Raw genomic sequence first — 20,649 nt, forward strand, 5'->3', positions numbered from 1 at the left:
CTCTCCACTCTTCTTCTTCTCCTCCAGTCTCTTCTCTGTCAGTTCCTTTTCTTTTCTTTTTTGTTTGGTTATAGTAAGGACATTTTGGTCATTATTGAAAACAACGGTTATGAATTACTGTTTTGCTCCGCCGTAACTGTTAATAGCGGAGAGTTAGGGTTGCCGAGAGAAATGGAGAACAGCAACAGTAACTCCTCCTCCTCCGCATTGCAATTATCATCATCATTGCGAGAAGCTCAAAATAAGGTAACATTTCTCTGTAATTTCTGTATCATTAGCTTTTCTTTTTATTTTATTATAATTGAAGTTTTTCAATGTCCTGTTTTTTGGCTTTAGTTCAGTGATTTGGAATGCAATAACTGAAATGTGTAACAGTAGGATTGTTTTCATTATTTGTAGTCCATTTAAGTAGTAGGTTCAGTTGCATGTGTTAGAGAAGTATAATGCATGGCTGATTTAATACATGCTAGTGAATAGCGGTGAGCAGAAACCGAGCCAGACCGAAAAAAAGACTGAACTGAACTGAACCGAACCGGAGTTTGTTGTTTGGCTCCGTTGTTCTGTGAAAACGGTTTGCTTTGGTGGGTAATTTCGAAAAGTTTGGAGTTTGGTAAATGGTTCGCTTTGGAGGTTTGTAAAACCAAAATAACTGAAAAATCGATAAACCAAACTATTCAAAACTAATAAGGATTGTTTTTGACTTTATATCTAAATTTCAGGGCTTTTGTGTTATTTTATCTAAAATTTTAAGGTTTTTATTTGATTTTGGAAATAAGTCCAAACCGAATTTTAAAACCGAAATCGACCCGACCTGACCAAATAGTTCGGTAATTTTTTTTCAGTATTTGGTTAAAAAACTACGGTTCGTTGTACCATTCAGAAAATTTCTACACCGTTGGTTTCAGTCGATTCTGAACTGAACCGAACCGTCCGATACTCACCCATAGTAGTGAAGTAGTGAAGAGAGACAGTGAGGTTAGAGAGGTTTTTTTTTTTTTTTTTTGCCAGTGTAGGCCTAGCCTAGATGGTTAAGGCGTCTCCAATTGCATCAAGAGGTCATGGGTTCGAATCCTACCTCCTGAAATAACAACTAACAAATTGAGACTCTATGAGTCGTAAGCTATCTTTGACAAAAAAAAGTTAAGATTTTTATGTGTTTTCTACACACATTTCTGTTTAAACTGTATTATGATAAATTTGCTCCTAAGATTTTTCTTTATACTGTTCTTACAGATTTGAGTATTTATATCCTGCTGTTTGTTTTATTAATTTTTTTAAATTTTAAAGTTGCTCACCACCAGCTAATTTTTGGTGTTGATGATTTATGTAATCTACTGCAATCAATCTCCTCCTTAGATGAAACTTATGTTCAAATTTTAATTAATTACTCTGTTAAGAACCTTAACCTGAGAGTCTTTGAATTTGGATAACTAAAAAACTTGTTTGTCACGGTGAAGCTCTGATTTTTTCTTGTTTATATGCATGATATTATGCATTTAATCTGTCTTTTTAGGAACGTTTCTGAACAATCAAGCAGGTTTTGAACAAGATAAGAGTGCTATTTTTGAATTGTTATTCAGAATATCCAAATACATTCATGATCTTTCTTTTTTCCAGTTAACTGATTTCTTTGACTCACTAGATGCTAGAAGTCATGATTCTGATTTCCTTCTCTTTTTATATGGAAACTGTAGGGAGAGAGGATTTCATGGCATTTTTTTATTTTATCTTTTTTTTTTAAGAATAAGAATTGTTATTTTTCAATTTTTATTCTGAAAATCCAAATGCATTCATAATATTTCTGTTTTTTTTTTAACGGATTCCTCTTGAGTCACTACATGCTAGAAGTCATGGTTTTGATTTCCTTCTCTCTTTTGGTTTGGTAAATATAGGCAGAGAGGATCTCAGGGCATAATTTTTATTCACCTGTTGGACAATACATGAGAGCTCATGGAAGGATGTCAGACACCACATTTGCTGACGTTGCTAATCTAAGCTCCTGTACCTCGAGCCATGGTGACCTAGGCAGTTCATTTCTAGCTCTCCTATCTGGGCCTGCATCACTTTTAAAGTTTGATTGTCAGGAATTGTCAAGTTCTAAACCGCTTAGTAAGTCTGTTGAATTTGGCAGCGTATCATTTAGTCCAACTGGAAGTCAGGTTCCTCTTACATCTATTGACCAACCATCAGAAATTGGATTTTATCAAAACATGCATAGTCAAGCTGACCCTTGTCTAAGGATTTCACCGAGGGTTGCTGCTGCTAGCTCTATTTGCGGCAATAATACTGTCATTCAAAATGGTCTTCCAGCTGCAAAAGTTAGTGTTCATGGCTCTGACATGGACAGAACAGTTGTTCATAATGCAGGTCTTGGTAATGAGAAATTGAAAGAGTTTTATCCTTTGAGAGGGGAGTGGCTCAGTACATCACCTGCAAATCCTTTCAAGCTCCAGAAACTGCCATTAGAAGAAGAGTCCTTTGCTTCTAATAATTCATCCAGGCTTAAAAGTGGATGTCTACGGGTCTTCTGCATGGATATAAGTAAGTTTACTATACTTGTCTCTCCTTCTGTTTAGTAGTCGTCAATTGTAGATGTTATCTTTTAAAGTTTGTAATTGATTAACCTGAAAGGCGGAGACCTACTACTCAGCAACACGGGACTTCTAGGAATTCTTTGCTCATGTCATTGCTTCCATATGTCTGCCTCTAAATTCTGTGAGGTAATTCTGCTGATTGATATAAAATTTTCTTATGGATTTGCTATAAGATTTATGCTGTCAGTGGACCTCTTTGCTCTAGAGTTGATTTAACTGCTTTATTTTGTAGCATTCAGGTCTATGGAATGTTAATCCTGGTAATGCTATTCGAATGGCTAGTGGAGAGACAATTGCTCAGTGGCGAAAGCTCTATTTCCAGAAAATTGGGGTAAGATGTTTACATTGCAATTTGCACCTACTTGTCTCTGGAAAAGTATTTGTGTTTTTGTTCACTTGTAACACAATCTGTTTGCATTTTAAACGGTGAAAATTTGCATCTGCATTAACACAGAAAAAGTGATATGTAGGCAATTTTATTAATGAGATAGATCTGTATGTTGATTTTGATACTTTACTGTTCAAAATTACAATATACTGTTAAATGGGCTTGTGTAGAACCCATTCCCAAAAGTTAGTTTAAGAGAAGAGGGTGCCCGATCCACTTATATTCACAACAACAAACCAACAAATTAGCAATGTGGGACAAACAACTTCAATGCCCCACGCGTAGCGTGTCATGCTAATGGGCCAGGTCCAATTCCCACCATAGCAGATAAAAGCCCAGCTCTTTGACCATGTTAAATGGGCTTGGGTAAAACTCATTCCCGAAATGAGGTCTACTGGAACCCATTTAACATATACAAATCAAATCAATCTGGTCTTCAACAGTTGTTCATGTAGCAGCATGTAATTTCATTGTATAAATTGAAGCTAACTTTGTTAAATTAAAGGAATATGAATTCTTTGCTTCTCTGCATTTGATTGCAAAAACTTTGACAATAGCCATGAATTCTGTCAATAATAATAGGAGGCTGTTTTGCAAAATATAATGACATTTTGAGTTTAATGGAAATTTGCTAGTTTATTCGATAGAAAAAGAATAAGGAAATTTTTTTACTTCACTTGTTTATTAAGGTAGTTGAGAGAACTAGAGAGGACTGTTTGACTATTGCATGAATTCTAAATACGAGCTGCATATTTAGATTTGCATTCCATATTTTATGCTCAACTTCTCGTATGCAACTTATTTTCATAAATATTTGCGCTTACAGTGTAACGGTGGAACTCAAATAATTTGCTTTTCATTATATTGATGGCATTGAACCTAAGTTTTTATTCTACACAGTAGCTTGTCATAGACTGGATGGTGATCTTTCTTATTGGCATGTGTTTGAAGCAACGAGAACACTGGATGGTGATGTTTTTATGATGCTTTAGATTAGGGTTCCAGGAGATCAGAGTGGGTGGGACTGGACTGAAGGATTTCCGTTGACCAACATGAGGTCTGGTGTGTCTATAACCAACATGCCCAAGAGTTCTGATGGCATTGGTCTGCTCTCTTCATCTGAAGGTTTAGCAAGGTCAAAACGGCCTTTGAGTAATGTCGTTCCAAAGAATTTTCTTGCGGATCCGAATTCAGTTATTGAGGCTTTACATGATAAACAATCGAGAAATGGTCAGGTCGGTAACCAATTTCATCTCAAAGGTTTAGTAGGCACTTCGCAAAGCAATTCATGCAGTGTGGGGGATGCCCATGTGACTGATATCTCTAGTTGCTCAATCATGACAAATGTTGCTGGCAGAGGACCAGATATATCATGTCAGTCTATGTATATTGATGCTATTATTAAGAACAGAAGTTTGGCTACTACTCACACTACCTTGCAAAATTGTAAATCTGCTGCTAGAAGTTCCGATGTTGTCGGGGATAAAGAAGCACTGAATGGTGCTATTATGGATAAGGATGCTACTTTTTCAAGAATAGAGTTGAAGCTTGGACAACCCTTTCAACAGAGTCAGTCTCCAGGAAATCCCGTGCAATCTGTAATAGGACCACAGCTCTACAACAGACATAATTCACATAATTTGTTTTCTCACGAGCAGCTGATTAATAATGGTGCAGTGTAACATTCTTTCTGCTTGACTAATTACCTGCATTATATATTTTTGTCTACGGTGTTATTACACGGTGTTATTACTATATTCGATTTTGTTCTTTTGACTGAGCTTGCAGTTAACCATTTCATGTTTAATGAAACAGTAGCCTGCTTCCATGGAGAGGAATCAAGACATCTTCTCCATGCTGCTGAGCTGTCTAATTCTGCCACAAGAAAAGAACAAAACCAGTTGATCTATGGAAACTTTGCAATCACGAAATCCTCAAATGCTGATAAACTAGAAAAACTCAATTTAGACACTCCAGTTTCACTATTTAAACACTACACTTTGCCTGAGGGGAGACTGCCTTCTGATGCAGCTAATAATTTTCTCAATATCATGCCTGAGAGAAGAGACTCTGGATCTCATGCTGTCAAGTCATACCCTACTGATTTCCCCTGGATCGGGGGCAATGCTTTAAATAGGCAGCATACTATCCCTGAGTTAGATTTCCTCAAACCTACAGGAAATGGTAAAGAGGTGGGCTGTATTGCTAGTAGTTCTTACTTTGGAAAAGCTCCAGGATCTAGTATGCAGAAGGAAATGGACAATCCAAGCTCATATAGTGGAGCTGTGCATGGTGCCACTCACATAACCTTTCCATATATGCATGACAGAAACCGGGACCCGTATCTCTTGTCTAATGTGCCACAGGACGTGTTATATGCTGCAAATTTCTCCAACTGTCTTGGAAAGTCTCCTTGTTTCGAGACAAATGAACTTATAGATCATGTATTCTGCAGATCTAAGGGGTCATCAATGGATTCTATTAAGTCATGGGAAGTTCCAATAGTTTCTTCCTCATCTACTTCAACCTACATTCCTGGGCTGGCTCATGCTAATTCGAAGCAGGAGAGCTGTTTCATGAGCCCTTATCAGATGGCTAATGATTTTGATAAATTCACATCTGTGGCAGGTGAGTGCACTAGGCTTCTGTAACCGTTGACATACTATGTTTGCTATAACCTGCTTATAACTTCACATTCTCAATTCACTGGAATTTTCATATAGTGGGTTGGATGCCAGATGCCTTGATGGTGTATATATAATAACAACTATTTATCTTTATCTAGGTTTAAATAGATGCTGCAATTACTCAATCTCGACACAAGGTATGCCTCTCCAGTGTGAAGAATTTGGCATGCTGCGTCAACTTCCTCACGATCTGATCCAGAAAGAGCAGTCCTTATTGAGGTTAGTTTGTAAAATGACCTGAAATAGTTGGCTGATGATATTTATTTAACAAAATTCATATGCTCATAGGTGAATAAAAGCTTTGCTTTCTTAAATGCTTAATGTTTTGATATTCAAAGTAAATGATTTCGGGAAGATAAATTTATCATGGTACTATACCTAACATGTATTGTTTGTTCCACTACACAGGCTTGGTAAATGTCAAGATAACATGATTCACTCAAATGAGCGTGAAAGCTGTTGTCAGAAAACACTTTATTTTCAATACAACTGCAGTTGTTCTGCTCCCACAAAATGTAAAGGAGGAGCATGTCTTTCCGGAGCTGGAGATGATTTCTTCAGCGATCAAAACAAAACTGTTAGCTGTAAAACCCCTGCATTAATTGTTTCACAATTTGCTAAGGATCCCATCATTCCGAAAGTAAATGCCCTTTCCTTTGATCAATGTGGAGTTTTGAAGGGGCAACTAACTAAGAACGTCACTTATCATACTTCTGAGTGGAAAGATGTGCCAAGCAAGTTAAAGCAGGTTTATAACTTGGATTGTGGACAACGATCAATGGAGACATTGGATAAAACAGAACCTGAGTTTGGTCAGCTTGAAGATAATGCTGCAAAGAGATCTGATGGTGCAGTTCCCATGGCAGACTGTTTCAAAATGGAAGACGTGTCTAATGTATCTTCCGGTTGCTCAACCCATGCTGTTACTCAAGCATCATTCAAGGTTACTAATAGTAATGTGGACTCTTCAACTGTCGTTGGGATTACTGGAAACATAAATAATATGGTTGTTGATGAAGGATCAGGCCTGGGCACTAATAAATGCTGGTCATCTGATGATGCCTTTGAAAGTGACAGAAGCACCAACTTCTATGGTTCCACTTGTAAGACAAAATGGGCAAATGCACAATTGTGCAATTTTCCTGTTGATAAATCATCTCGTAGTCTTCTTGATGAAGTAAAGCTCATGGATTCCTTGACATGGAAGGAAGGCCGAAACCAAAAACATTATGAGATTACTGCTTATGGGAAAGCCAATCAGTCAGAAGAGTCTAACAGAAGCTTGAAAATTGGGAAGAGGAAGAGAGAAATGCAATTGAAGGTGTTAGATGAACCATTTGGCACAGCAGTACCTGTGCTGCATGGTAAATGTCCTGAGAGTGAGGGGACTGCTGATAAGCCTTGTTTATCCAACAATGCACAAAAAGTTTCATCTGACCCAGAATCTTCTTGGAAGTCTGATGCTCCCTATTTTAGAATTAATTCCAAACACAGGAACTCCACACTGTCCGTTACCAAAACACAGTCTCATAAACAAGAAATTCAGAGTCTCATAAGCAAGTATGAATTGCTGGATAATATGAATGCAGCTTCAGCTCAGCAGGCGACTCTCTGCTATTTGAAAGCAAAACCTGTTGTATGTGGAATATATGGTGAAATAGTTAATAGGGATTTGATTGGAGATGTGCCAAAGTCAGTTAAAATTGTCTCTCTAGATAAAGTCCTTAGAACAGCAAGTAGATGCTCACTTCCCAAAAAATGTAAACCTGGACCGACTTCCTTAAAAGAGATAAGAACCGACTTCTGTTGGAGCAATGCTCCCTTTGACAAATTCTCCAATTTGAGGAAGGAGAAAAACCATGGGAAGAATGATGCTTTGATCCATGAGGATGTAAATATTCACACCTCTCCAGGAGAAAGGAATAATTCGTTTGCTAGTGATGACGAACACTCGGCTGATGAGTTTCCAGTGCTAGAGAAGAGTGACGATAAAAGTGGGAGAGGTTGTATGGTACTGGACACTAAATCTCATGCTCAGTCAAAACTGAAGTATAAGGAAATTCACAGCCTTTATGAGCTGACATTAACAGGTAATTAACAAATATTAGATTTTCTATAACAGATTTCTGTTCAGTAGTTTTCATGATTCATTAATTTCAATTGATTTAGTATCATAATTAGTGGTGCAAGTTCTCATTTAATTGTCTAATGAGCGCTTCCTTGAAGCAGATGCACTTACCTGTTGAACCTTTCGGTATTTGAAAATAGATGTCACATGAATTTGTTTATGCACTGTCATTTTATAATTGTAATATTTAAGTATGATGGTATGAAGTGCTATGAGGTAATCAGGAACCCATAATCAAATGCTGGTGTATACCTCGTTTAGTATCTCTACAAGAACACATATTGCGGTAGAAGAACATTCAATTAAATGCCAGAGTTCTTAGTTTTTTGAGTCTATGTTGTTTACAAACACGTATGGTTTGGGGAGTGGGAATTGTATGTCAAACTTGATTTGGAACTAAAATTTACATCATTTAGTTCTGCCGATGAAAACATTGAACCACTAATGGTAGAAATGAGCCTAGGAACAATTTCAACAACTATATTGCATGTAATTGTTGTTTGCCAGACCAGGAAGTAATAACATTTTGAAGAGTTTTAGAATTTTACTTCTAGCATTACATAGCCCCGTCTTATGTTTTCTCAGTTAATTAATGGCCAATGTTAACTACAGTTGAACTGTCGGCTGGGATAGCTTTGTGATATTCACTCATATTAACTGAATTGCCAAATAGTCTATGGATTAAATCCTCTTTTTCATAGTAAAATTTCCATAGCTTTTAATTGGCTCTGCCTTTATTTAAAATTGATCTTTAATTTCGTTTTACAGGAAAGAGTCCTAATCCTAAAATGGTTTCTGGAAATAATATTTTCAGACAAGTGCCGAAAATAAAGCTCGGTAATATTTTGGAGAATTCTCACAAAAGTCAAGTTAATGGATCAGATAAAGTTGACCTCAAAAGGTCAGCAATTCATAATGATATTGGACGCCCTAATTGTTTTCAGTGTTACATTTGGGTCAGTGGTGGACCCATAAATTTTATTTAGGTGGGGCGGAATTTTTTTCTTGGTCGAACTATACGTCATTCGGCTATTCTTTTAGACCAAATGACAATGTTGTTTGTCTCAAATATTTCTGAACCAGGCGCCCCACCTTGCCCCACCTTGCCCCACCTAGGTTACGGCACTGATTTGAGTACAGGGTCACAATTTGGTGTAGTTTTCCTTTTCCCTTCTTTTATGTCAATTACAGGTGATACTTAGTTTGCAAACACATTGATGTTTATTGATTTTGTGCAGATGTGCTGAAGAACCAGGGCAGCTGTCAATCACGGACGTAGACTCTTGCTGTTCTGTTTGTAGAAGCTCAAACAATGATAAACTTAATTGCTTACTGAAATGTGGCGGATGCGGATGTTCAGTCACAGTAAATATCTGTGTTTATTTTATAATTTCTGTTTAATACTAATGGTTCTGTTATTGATTCATTCACACCGATAGCTACTCAAAAATTAGGTACATCACGCTTGTTATGGTGTTTCTAAAGTTCCCAAAGGCTACTGGTATTGTAAACCTTGCAGGATGAGTTCTAGAAATATCGTAAGGAATTTTATCACCTAGTTTAATACATAAACATTGCTTCTAGTTCATAACGAAACCTGCAATATACATTAATATATGTTTTTTTGTGAATTCAATTTACTTTTTTAGCTCATGATTTGCAATTAATCTATATGTTTGTTCTTGTGGATCTCTATCTACTTTCTTGAATTGTGTTAATTATATGCGAGGCTTGCTATTGCTGAACATCACAACACAGTAAGTAAACTTAAGAAAGCTAAAGGGTGATGCTCAATGTCCCTGCAGGCATAGCCTAGTGGTCGGGACATTGTAAATTCGACTTGAGAGTCTCATGTTCAATTCCCCCTTACCTTAAAAATAAATGGCAGCGGTCAAACTAAAAGGCTTGTTTTTGGCCTGCAATTTCCTTAAAAATTCTATAACACATTGAAGAGGGACCTAACTTGGGCTATATGCTCTCATTGGTCTGTTATGTACTGTCAAGCATAACTCCCAATCTCAAGCTTTTCTCAACTGCAAGTTGTTGTATGCATTCTGGGAACTGCCTCTAGGTATTTTCTAGAACTCCATAAGTGCAAATTCTGGAAGGCTTTTAAAATCAAAATTTAGTAGCTTTAGTAGTATAAGTTAAAAGTTAATTTTTTGTTCCCTGGCAATCTGTTGTGCAGTAGACTTATTTTTACCAACTCTTATGTCTACCTTGAGGCTGTCATTAGGTGCTACAACTTGAATAGATGAGACTACTTTGCTAATTCTGTCTCACTTGTGTGCTTTTGTTTCATGTTTGCTAGTGTTTCTTTCAATAGTCCTACTTTTAAGCTTTAATTTAATTATCTCTCAGCGGCTTCAGTTTTCTTGCAAAGGTTTAAAATTTTCCATAGGGTTATTACTGACGGGATGAATACCAATTGTGTCTGTTATTCAGCTCAATAAGTCCCTAGGAACCTGCTGGAGGTGGAGACTTGAAGTCTTAGTCAGTTTGTAAAGGCCAGAGAGACATAATTATTTCTGTTCCTTATCATCAGTTTTCTGTGTGACCATTCAAAGTGCAATGTTGTAGGGTTTGCTGCAAAGTGAAGCTGAAGGTATTGTTGATGAAAATGTTGGCTTTTATGAAAGATGTGTGCTACACATGACCTACCCAACACATGAATTTGCTTCTGATGCAGCCACCTTTGAAGGAAGCTGTGCTAGGACCGAGGTAATCCTTTCATTTAGTGTTTTTCTTTACTTTTTTATTATTTAACTTTGAGTTTTGGTGTAAGGAGTAGGAGCAGCTTTCATGGGGTATCATTTCGGAATTTATTGGGCTGTTTGCATGAAGTTAATTTTTGAGCCTAGCAACGTTTTTCATTTGATTTTGCTCTAGGGCTATAAGGGTCGCAAACGGGATGGGTTCTGGCACAATACTAGCAGTCAACGGAAGGGAAAGTGTGTTGTTCCGCAGGAGCAATTCAATGCGTGGATTCACATTAATGGACAGAAGTCATACACACGGGGGATTTTGAAGCCTCCAAAGTCAGAAAAGGAGTACGACTGTCGGGTTTGTTAACTATACTCATATGAATGAGTTTCCTGGTCTCAATAGATTCGCCAATGTTATGTTTGGTACACCATGAAATTGCGAATGGATGGAATTAGATGGTCAGGTAGAAGGAACCTATTCTAAAATAATTTTCGAGATGGCTAATACATGATGATACACAGATTTGTTCAACTAAGATTCAGACTCTTTAAATTTAAAAACATCATAAAAGGCTTAGGTTTAGTCTACTGAACAAAAGAACTAGCTTGCATTGCTATATATGCACATAAATTATCCTTTATGGTTCTCCTTGCAGAAGGAGTACAACCGGTACAAGCAAAGAAAGGATTGGAAACATTTGGTTGTTTACAAGTCTGGCATACATGCCCTCGGCCTTTACACATCTCGATTCATTTCTCAGGGTGAAATGGTTAGGCCCTTTTTCTTTTTCTCTCAAGTCACCGAAGCACCACCCTTTCTGTCATAAGATAACATGCTGTACTCCTGACTTTTCAGGTGGTGGAGTATGTTGGTGAGATTGTTGGGCTACGGGTGTCTGATAAAAGGGAGAATGAATATCAATCTGGACGAAAACTGCAGTATGAAAGTGCTTGCTACTTCTTCAGGATAGACGAAGAACATATTATAGATGCAACCTGTAAAGGAGGAATTGCTCGCTTTGTCAATCATTCATGCCTGGTAATTTTTCAGTCACATGTTATGCTAATTTAAAGGATCAGAAAAATATCCTTATCCTAATGTCATTTTGCTTTCAGCCAAACTGTGTGGCCAAAATTACATCTGTGAGGAACGACAAGAAGGTAAATTTTTGTTATGATAAATATTGCTGACTTGCTATTTCATTGTTTTGTATTTGGCATTTTTTGGGTTTATCAAATATGTGATTTCATTAAACACATCTGCATTTGAAGGTTTTCTTTTTCGCTGAGAGAGACATTTATCCCGGGGAAGAAATAACATATGACTACCATTTTAACCATGAAGACGAAGGTAAAAAGATATTTTGCTTTTGTAATTCAAAAAATTGCAGGGGCTCTTTGAACTGATATCTAATTTACACTGCTTGTAAATATATCCTTTTTGGAGAAGGCTAACAAAGGCATTTGGCCCATGTCAATTTGAAATATATTAGGAGTTATGAAACTTGTTTGCTGCATTATTATGCCATGTAAGAAAATATCTTAAGGGTCCTTACTTGACCCTCAAGCCTATTTCCTTTCCCGTAATGTGGTCTAATTAGGAATCTTATTTTCTATAGGAAGTAAGATATACCTAATTGATTTGGTTATTAAAAAGGAGATCCTTTCCTATTATGGCTCTACCTTGATGGACGGTTGAGATTAAGTTTTAGAGAAAACCCTAATTGGAATTTCGGTCCTCTCTTCTCCTATATATAGTGCTTTTGGACCATCACAAAATCACACCAACAAACGCATAACTAAAAGATATATAGGTAAGAAGAGAGAAACCGAAACTCTTCATTATAAAATTTACTTTATTATTCCGCACTCTCAATCGCTATGGAAGGATGTATTCTTCTATCCCTCCTTTATATTAGTCTATTTGTGATTATCATGTTTGTTCAAAGATTTTAGGGTTCATGTAAATTAACTTACATGTGGTATCAGAGCTTAGGTTAGCGAACACATGATTATCCATTAAATTAAATAGACTTAAATTATTATTAATGAATTTGATTATAATATTGTTGAATATATTGTTTCTTGGATTAATTGTAATCTGCCGATTCTTTTAAGAAACATAAAATAACAATTATTGTGCAAAAAGAATCACTTCTTTAAGTTTTCTTATATTATTTTCGTAATTAAAAATCCCACTGTATGTGAGAATTACAAATACTTTTGTTTTATTTGTTATGAAATTTCTCCATTATCTGACATAGTTGGATGTATTATAATCATTATTATTATTTGAATTGCATGCCTCCGTTGATATTAAATTCAAATAAAATTTCTTTCGGTGACCAATTAAGTTGCTAACTTATTTCCACTGCATCATACGATTTATTTTTAAAGATTGATTATTACTGTGATTTTGGTAATATAAAGATATCACTGCACAATTTTAGCTTTTGAAGTATTATTAATTTTTAATATTCATATTTACAGATTTAATATATTAATTATACTATTGAATTCAATTAAAGATTATGAATTGCATAAAATATTATATCACCATTGTTATGATATATTAGTCAATATATAAATTAATTGTCCACAGATAATTAAAATTATATTTTGATAAAGAAGTAATGTATATATACACTAAGAAAATCCACAGATTTTCTATGTGTCTAATTAAAGTAAATATATTACTTAATTATGTATGATAAATATTACGACTTTTAATGGTATTATTTGTAGAATTTATAGTGACTGCCCACATGAGCATTATATTTTCTTGTCGTATATATTCAATTTTATGTGTTGCTTATGTCTTTTAAATGCCTTAAAATTTAATGAATCTCTACAAATTGCAGCATCTTTTCCTGCGCATTTGTCATCATCTGTCTCATCTGTCCCACTTCTCACGGGAATCAACTTATCAGAATGGAAAGAGAAAGTTGAATTCACCTTGGGAGTACTTGATCTGGATTTGGCTCTTCAAATTGAAGAGCCAGCTCCTCTTACAGAAACAAGTAATGATGAACAAAAGACTCTCCATAAAGCTTGGGAGAAGTCTAACAGATTGAGCCTTATGTTTTTACGTATGACAATTGCTAGCAACATCAAAACTTCCCTACCTAAACCGGTAAATGCTAAGGATTATTTACAAGTAATAGAAGATCGGTTTAAGACTGCAGACAAATCCCTTGCGGGAAAACTTATGGCAGATCTTACAACCAGAAGTTTGATGGCACACTCTCAATGCATGATCATGTCATTGAGATGACGAACCTTGCGGCAAAGCTAAAGAATTTAGGAATGATGGTGGACGATTCTTTTCTCGTTCAGTTTATCCTAAATTCTTTGCCTTCTTAATATGGACCTTTCCAAATTCATTACAACGCCATTAAGGATAAATGGACGGTGAATGAGTTGGCTAATAAATTGGTTCAAGAAGAGGGCAGGCTAAACCAACAAGGTATTAAGGTTGCACATCTTGTCCAAGGAGCTGGATCTAAAGTTGGGAAAAGGCATAACTCAAGCCATAAAAGAGCACCACCCAAAATGAATGATTCTAATCAATCAAAAGAGAAGAAGGCAAAGAAAGAGGCCAGGTGCAATTTTTGCAATAAACCTGGACACTTTCAGAAAGATTGCCAAAAACGAAAGGAATGGTTCGAAAAGAAAGGTAACCTCATGGGTTTCGTAAGCTTTTTTGAATCAAACTTTTCTTATGTTACTTCTCATGCTTGGTGGATTGATTCTGGTGCTAATGTTCATGTTTCAAATTCCATGCAGGGATTTCTTACGACCCAAACCATAAGCCCAAGTGAAAATTTTTTATTTATGGGAAACCGAGACAAAGCGCCAGTTGAAGCTATTGGCACTTATCGTCTTATTTTGGATAGTGGATTTCAGTTAGATTTATTTCAAACTCTTTATGTTCCATCTATTTCTCGTAATTTAGTTTCAGTAAGTAAACTTGATAGTGCTGGTTTTAAAGTTAATCATGGAGATGGTTGTTTTAATTTATTTCTAAATTCTAGCCGTATTGGTTCTGGAATTTTAATTGATGGACTTTATAGATTTAATCTTGCTAGTCAAATTTCTGAAACCCATCTCACCCTGCATACTAATGGTGAAACAAAACATAAGTCGTCTAAAAACGACTCTTATTTCTTGTGGCATAAAAGGCTGGGACACATTTCTAGTGAAAGAATAAAGCGATTGGTAAAAGATGAAATTGTTCAGAGTCTTGATTTTACCAATCATAAAGCATGTGTAGATTGCATTAAAGGAAAGCAAACTAAACACACAAAGAAAGGAGCCACAAGAAGTACACAGCTTCTTGAAATCATACATACAAATATTTGTGGACCATTTGACGTTCCAACGTTTGGAGGTGAGAAGTATTTCATTACTTTTATGACGATTTCTCACGTTATTGTTATCTCTATTTATTGCATGAAAAATCTCAGTCTATGGACGCTGTACAAGTGTTCATAACTGAAGTTGAAAGGCAATTAGATAGAAAAGTGAAAATCATAAGATCAGATAGAGGTGGTGAATTTTATGGAAGGTATGATGAAACAGGACAACATCCTGGACCTTTTGCAAAACTTCTCCAAAAACTTGGAATTGTTGCCCAATACACAACGCCTGGTTCTCCATGGCAGAATGGTGTAGCTGAAAGGCGAAATCGTACTTATATGGGAATGGTTAGATCCATGATGAGTCATGCCAATTTACCAATATCTTTGTGGATGGATGCTTTACGAACAGCTGTTTACATTTTAAACCGGGTTCCTAGCAAAGCAGTTCCAAAGACCCCGTGGAAAGGCTGGAAACCTAGTTTAAAACATCTCCAAATTTGGGGATGCCCAGCTGAGGCTCGAATTTATAACCCACATGAAAAGAAATTGGACTTCAGAACGATCCGTGGTTACTTTATTGGTTACCCTGAGAAGTCCAAAGGATATAGGTTTTATTGTCCTAACCATAGTACAAGAATTGTTGAAACCGGAAATGCTAGATTCGATGAAAATGGCAAAATCAGTGGGAATGATAAAGTACAAGATGTGATCATTCAGGAAATAAGGGTACCTATCCCTTTACCCTTAATTCCGAAAGGTGTTGGAAATCTCCGAATTGTCGAACAAATTGACAATGAGGAATACCCAAACAATGATCCACAACTCCATAATGAGATTATTGCCAATAATGATCATATGGCTGAAGCACCAGAGGAACCAGCATTAAGAAGATCTACTCGTGAGAGAAGATCAGCTATTTCCGATGATTACTTGCTTTACCAAGTAGAATCTGATATTGGGATTATTAAAGATCTGATTTCATACAAAAAAGCCCTTAAAGATGTTAATTCTAATAAATGGATTGATGCCATGAAAGATGAATTAAAATCTATGGCTGAAAATGAAGTCTGGGACGTTGTTCAATTGCCTACAGGACATAAGCCAGTCGGGTGTAAATGGGTCTTCAAGACCAAATGCGACTGCAATGGCAATATTGAACAACATAAAGCTAGACTTGTAGCCAAATGTTTTAATCAGAAAGAAGGCATTGATTATACTGAGACTTTTTCCCCAGTGTCCAGGAAAGACTCTCTTAGAATTATCTTGGCATTAGTAGCTCATTATGATATAGAGTTACATCAAATGGATGTAAAAACCGTCTTTCTTAATGGAGACTTGCAAGAAGAAGTCTACATGCTTCAACCTGAAGGCTTCATTATCGAAGGTCAGGAAGACATGGTCTGCAAACTTAAGAAATCAATATATGGACTGAAACAAGCTTCGAGGCAATGGTATCTAAAGTTTGACGAAACCATTACTGTTTTTGGTTTTAAGGAAAACATTGTTGATCCATGTATATACCTCAAGATCAGTGGGAGTAAGTTCATATTTTTGGTACTGTATGTTGATGACATCTTATTGGCCAGTAGTGATCTTGGTCTTTTACATGAGACTAAGTGTTACTTATTTGAGAACTTTGAAATGAAAGAAATGGGCGAGGCATCCTATGTGATTGGAATAGAGATATTCCGTGATAGATCACTTGGAATTTTGGGACTGTCTCAGAAAGCCTATATTGATAAAGTTCTTGAAAGATTTGGCATGATGACATGTTCTTCTAGTGTTGTTCCATTGCATAAAGGAGACAAACTTGATCTTGATCAATGTCCGCAAAATGAATTGGAACGTAAAGAAATGGAAAGTTATCCTTATGCTTCACTTGTTGGGAGTTTGATGTATGCACAAGTTTGCACGAGACCTGACATTAGCCATGCAGTTGGCATGTTAGGCAGATTTCAGAGTAACCCAGGACTCGCTCATTGGAAAGCTGCAAAGAAAGTGTTGAGATATTTAAAAGGAACAAGAAATTACATGCTCATATATAGAAAGTCAACACATCTACAGATGGTTGGATTTTCTGATTCAGATTTTGGTGGATGTTTAGATTCTAGACACTGCACTCTCGGCTATGTGTACCTCTTATCTGGAGGTGCAATATCATGGAAAAGCCAGAAATCTGAGTTGCTCTATACATCTACTATGGAAGCTGAATATGTGGCATGTTTTGAGGCTGCAAATCAAGGAGCATGGTTGCGAAATTTTGTCTCTCAGTTCGGGGCTTTGAGCTTCTTCTCTAAGCCTTTGACTATTTATTGTGACAATAATGCTGCAATCCAATTCTCCAAGCAAGATCGGATATGTAAGGGAGCCAAACACATGGACCTTAAATATCTATCACTGAAACAAGATGTTAGAAGAGGAAAGTTTGTCATTGATCACTTAGGCACGAATGATAATATGGTTGCAGACATATTTACGAAAGGACTACCTCCAAAGCCTTTTCAGAAACACACTGAAAATATGGGTCTTGAAGATAGCTCCTAGTTATTACTTTTCTGACCATTTATTATGCCTGTATTTGACATTTATTATTGAGCTCTTAATAGAATTCTACATCTTTACCATTATGTTTTCCATTGTGTACACATTATTTTTTGGACTTATGATAACAGAATTTGTCTTTTTAAGACATTATGGGACCATTATGATAAACTCCTAATAATGGCCTAATTATGATAGTTGTTAATGACGTGGTACATGGAAGGAAGCATGTTGCAAAATGATGTAACCGCCATGACTCACATTAACTACTAGATTAATCAAGGCACTTATGACAACCGACTAAAGACATGTTTATCTTTTTATGCGCGCCTTATGATTTCTAATGAAAATATTAATGAATATTCCTAACGACCAAGTGGGAGACTGTAAGAAAATACCTTAAGGGTCCTTACTTGACCCTCAAGCCTATTTCCTTTCCCGTAATGTGGTCTAATTAGGAATCTTATTTTCTATAGGAAATAAGATATACCTAATTGATTTGGTTATTAAAAAGGAGATCCTTTTCTATTATGGCTCTACCTTGATGGACGGTTGAGATTAAGTTTTAGGGGAAACCCTAATTGGAATTTCGGTCCTCTCTTCTCCTATATATAGTGCTTTTGGACCATCACAAAATCACACCAACAAACACATAACTAAAAGATATATAGGCAAGAGGAGAGAAACCGAAACTCTTCATTATAATATTTACTTTATTATTCCGCACTCTCAATCGCTATGGAAGGAGGTATTCTTCTATCCCTCCTTTATATTAGTCTATTTGTGATTATCATGTTTGTTCAAAGATCTTAGGGTTCATGTAAATTAACTTACATGCCAATCTTCAGTTTATTCTTCTTAGAGCAACCTTTTCTTTCCTGCTTAATTAATATTTTAATTTAAGTTGTTATAATATTTCTGGCTTGGAAGTCAGACGACTTGCTGCCAAATATATGGATTGGAAATTCGTTCAAAGTATAACTATTGCCAACATGTTTATTACATTAAGGATATAGATACTTTTTAATCAGTTGACTTAATGGCTAATGGTATGGATTGGCTGTTACAAACAATTACAACAGTTCTGGTCTCACAAAACACCCATGGAACATCAGCATATCAAAATTAAATTGGGGTCTGAAATGTCTAAAATGAATTTTAAGCGTGGAACATGCCAAAGTAGCGCAATGGGCATTGAGGTAGCGTTGTGCCGCCTTGAGGAGTTGTCGTGATGGTGGCACGGTGGCGGCCTCATTTGCTGTTCCGGTTAGATTCTTATTTTTGACTTTGATTTGATTTTTCATATAAAGTAAACATGGAACACCCTCAATTAAGCTGAAAATATTATGTAAACATTAAATAACATTAAAAATGTGGTTTTTGGTCCAATAATAGATCTTATCATGCAAATCTAATATTTTCATGGCCGAGGAGAAGAACATTAACACCAATTGGAACATTGATTTAACTCTACGTATATAACTTATGTCATTAAGCAGGATCTGATTTGGGTTCTTATAAGTACAATGTTATGTTATTGACTCGTCTGTTGACTTTAGTCCAGCATAAAAAGAGCCAAGTATTATGACGGTCGAATAAGATAAAACAAACTAGTTACTTCTGTAGTTTCAAAAAATAAAAACTAGTTATCTGTATAACCGGTTAAAGTAAAAAAGTAATTATAAATGTGGTATTTTTCAAACCTCTTCTCATCAAATAGAGTTAATAACTCTCCCTTATGTACACGTGATATTATGGCATTGTTTCAAACCAAGTCTCATCAATTTAGAAGGTGGATACACTCTCCGTGAGTTAAACAGTAAATCTCGTTAAAAAATATTATATAAAAGAAAATATTGTTTATATGTGATATATTTCAAAATCACTCATCCATATGGATAAAAGAGGTTAATTTTATTACCATTGTGTATGGATCCAATATAGCTACTCACTGAAGAAAGTTTTGGAACCATTTAACTGCCATTAGTAACAGAACCAAGGGGAGTTGGGTGATTCTTGGTGACTTTAATGCGGTTATGGATAATAGTAATAGATTGGGAGGGGTAGATATTGATGATCAAGCTGTTGAGGAGTTTCAAAAGTGGACTATTGATGCCAAAGTAGTTGAGCTTAACTATAATGGTAACAAATACACTTGGAGCAATAATCAAGCTGGTATTAATAGAGTCTGGAGGAAGCTAGATTGGGTGTTTGTGAGTGATGATTGGAGCAAAACCTGGAGTAAGTCTTACTATGATGTGCTGAGCTCTGGTATTTCAGATCATGCCCCTCTAGTTATTAAGATGTGTTCCAGGATGCATGACAGAAATACCCCATTCAGGTTTTTTAATTCCTAGAGTGAGCACCCTAATTTCTTAAACTTGGTTGATAGTGCTTGGGAAACTAATGTGGAAGGAATTACAATGTACAAAGTCTATGAGAAGCTTAAGATCTTGAGACAGAAGTTGAGGAGTCTGAACAATAGAGACTTTAATGACATGGCTACTAGAATCTCCAATGCTAGAAGATTACTAGAGTCTCTCCAGTGTAACATGGTTCTGAACCCTTTTAATGTTGATCTTCAAGATAAAGAGAAAGCTTACTATAGTCATTTATGAAGCTGCTTAGATGGGAAGAGAGTAACAGTAGGCAAAAGTCCAGAGCTTTATGGATCAATTTAGGGGACCAAAACACAAAGTATTTTCATAATTGTATCAGACAAAGGCAAGGTAGAAAGAATATAGTTACTCTCAAATGCAATAATGGGAGTATCACTAATGAGCCTGAAATGATTAAAACTGAAATCATTAGTCTTTATCAGAACTTTCTAGGGTTTGCTAATATGCACAGAACTCATGTTGATCCTATTATCTTTAATGATGGTTATGTTCTAATAGAGGAAGATATTATCTTGCCTAACAAGCCAGTTACTCCTGATGAGATAAAAGAAGTTATTTTTTCCATAAAATATGACAAAGCCCCTAGCCCAAATGGGTTTAGTATGTTTTTTTAGAAGTGCTGGGGAATTGTGGGAGCTGAAGTCTCAAAAGCTATTTTTGAGTTTTTCAACCATGGATTTACGATGAAGCAAATAAATTCAACTACTATAACTCTTGTGCTTAAGGTTAGTACCCCTCTCTCTATTGGAGATTATAGACCAATTGCTTGTTGTAATGTCATTTACAAGGCATTTCAAAAATTCTAACTTCAAAAATCAGGTGCTAATAAGCACCCATGGCCTCTGA

At 36.0% G+C, this 20,649-nt stretch overlaps 3 protein-coding genes across 9 annotated transcripts; all 3 read left to right on the forward strand.

Annotated features, from left to right (window-relative positions):
* Positions 1-12,022, forward strand: LOC126680492 (uncharacterized). 7 transcript variants are annotated; one of them, XR_007641185.2, is made up of 17 exons: positions 1-246; positions 1,893-2,541; positions 2,632-2,720; positions 2,827-2,925; positions 3,975-4,653; positions 4,798-5,610; positions 5,768-5,888; positions 6,078-7,759; positions 8,566-8,698; positions 9,036-9,162; positions 9,252-9,335; positions 10,378-10,518; positions 10,687-10,847; positions 11,159-11,272; positions 11,359-11,541; positions 11,619-11,663; positions 11,775-11,870. XR_007641185.2 is itself a non-coding variant. In XM_050375619.2 (17 exons), exons 1-17 carry the CDS (start codon positions 172-174, stop codon positions 11,907-11,909), a joined length of 5,343 nt encoding a protein of 1,780 aa, XP_050231576.1. In that variant the 5' UTR covers positions 1-171; the 3' UTR covers positions 11,910-12,022. The 7 variants fall into 7 exon arrangements, 6 of the variants coding, with proteins under 6 accessions (XP_050231576.1, XP_050231577.1, XP_050231578.1 ...); XM_050375619.2 differs by having other exon boundaries at positions 10,687-10,860; positions 11,775-12,022; XM_050375620.2 differs by having other exon boundaries at positions 4,801-5,610; positions 10,687-10,860; positions 11,775-12,022.
* A 1,209-nt stretch (positions 12,023-13,231) lies between these two features.
* Positions 13,232-13,776, forward strand: LOC126681897 (uncharacterized). Its single transcript, XM_050377453.1, has 2 exons — positions 13,232-13,289; positions 13,364-13,776. Exons 1-2 carry the CDS (start codon positions 13,232-13,234, stop codon positions 13,774-13,776), a joined length of 471 nt encoding a protein of 156 aa, XP_050233410.1.
* A 6,242-nt stretch (positions 13,777-20,018) lies between these two features.
* Positions 20,019-20,649, forward strand: LOC126681898 (uncharacterized). The gene is made up of 3 exons (XM_050377454.1): positions 20,019-20,354; positions 20,418-20,528; positions 20,623-20,649. Exons 1-3 carry the CDS (start codon positions 20,019-20,021, stop codon positions 20,647-20,649), a joined length of 474 nt encoding a protein of 157 aa, XP_050233411.1.

The sequence above is a fragment of the Mercurialis annua genome, linkage group LG5 (assembly GCF_937616625.2).
Source record: "Mercurialis annua linkage group LG5, ddMerAnnu1.2, whole genome shotgun sequence".
Classification (NCBI taxonomy): Eukaryota; Viridiplantae; Streptophyta; class Magnoliopsida; order Malpighiales; family Euphorbiaceae; genus Mercurialis; species Mercurialis annua.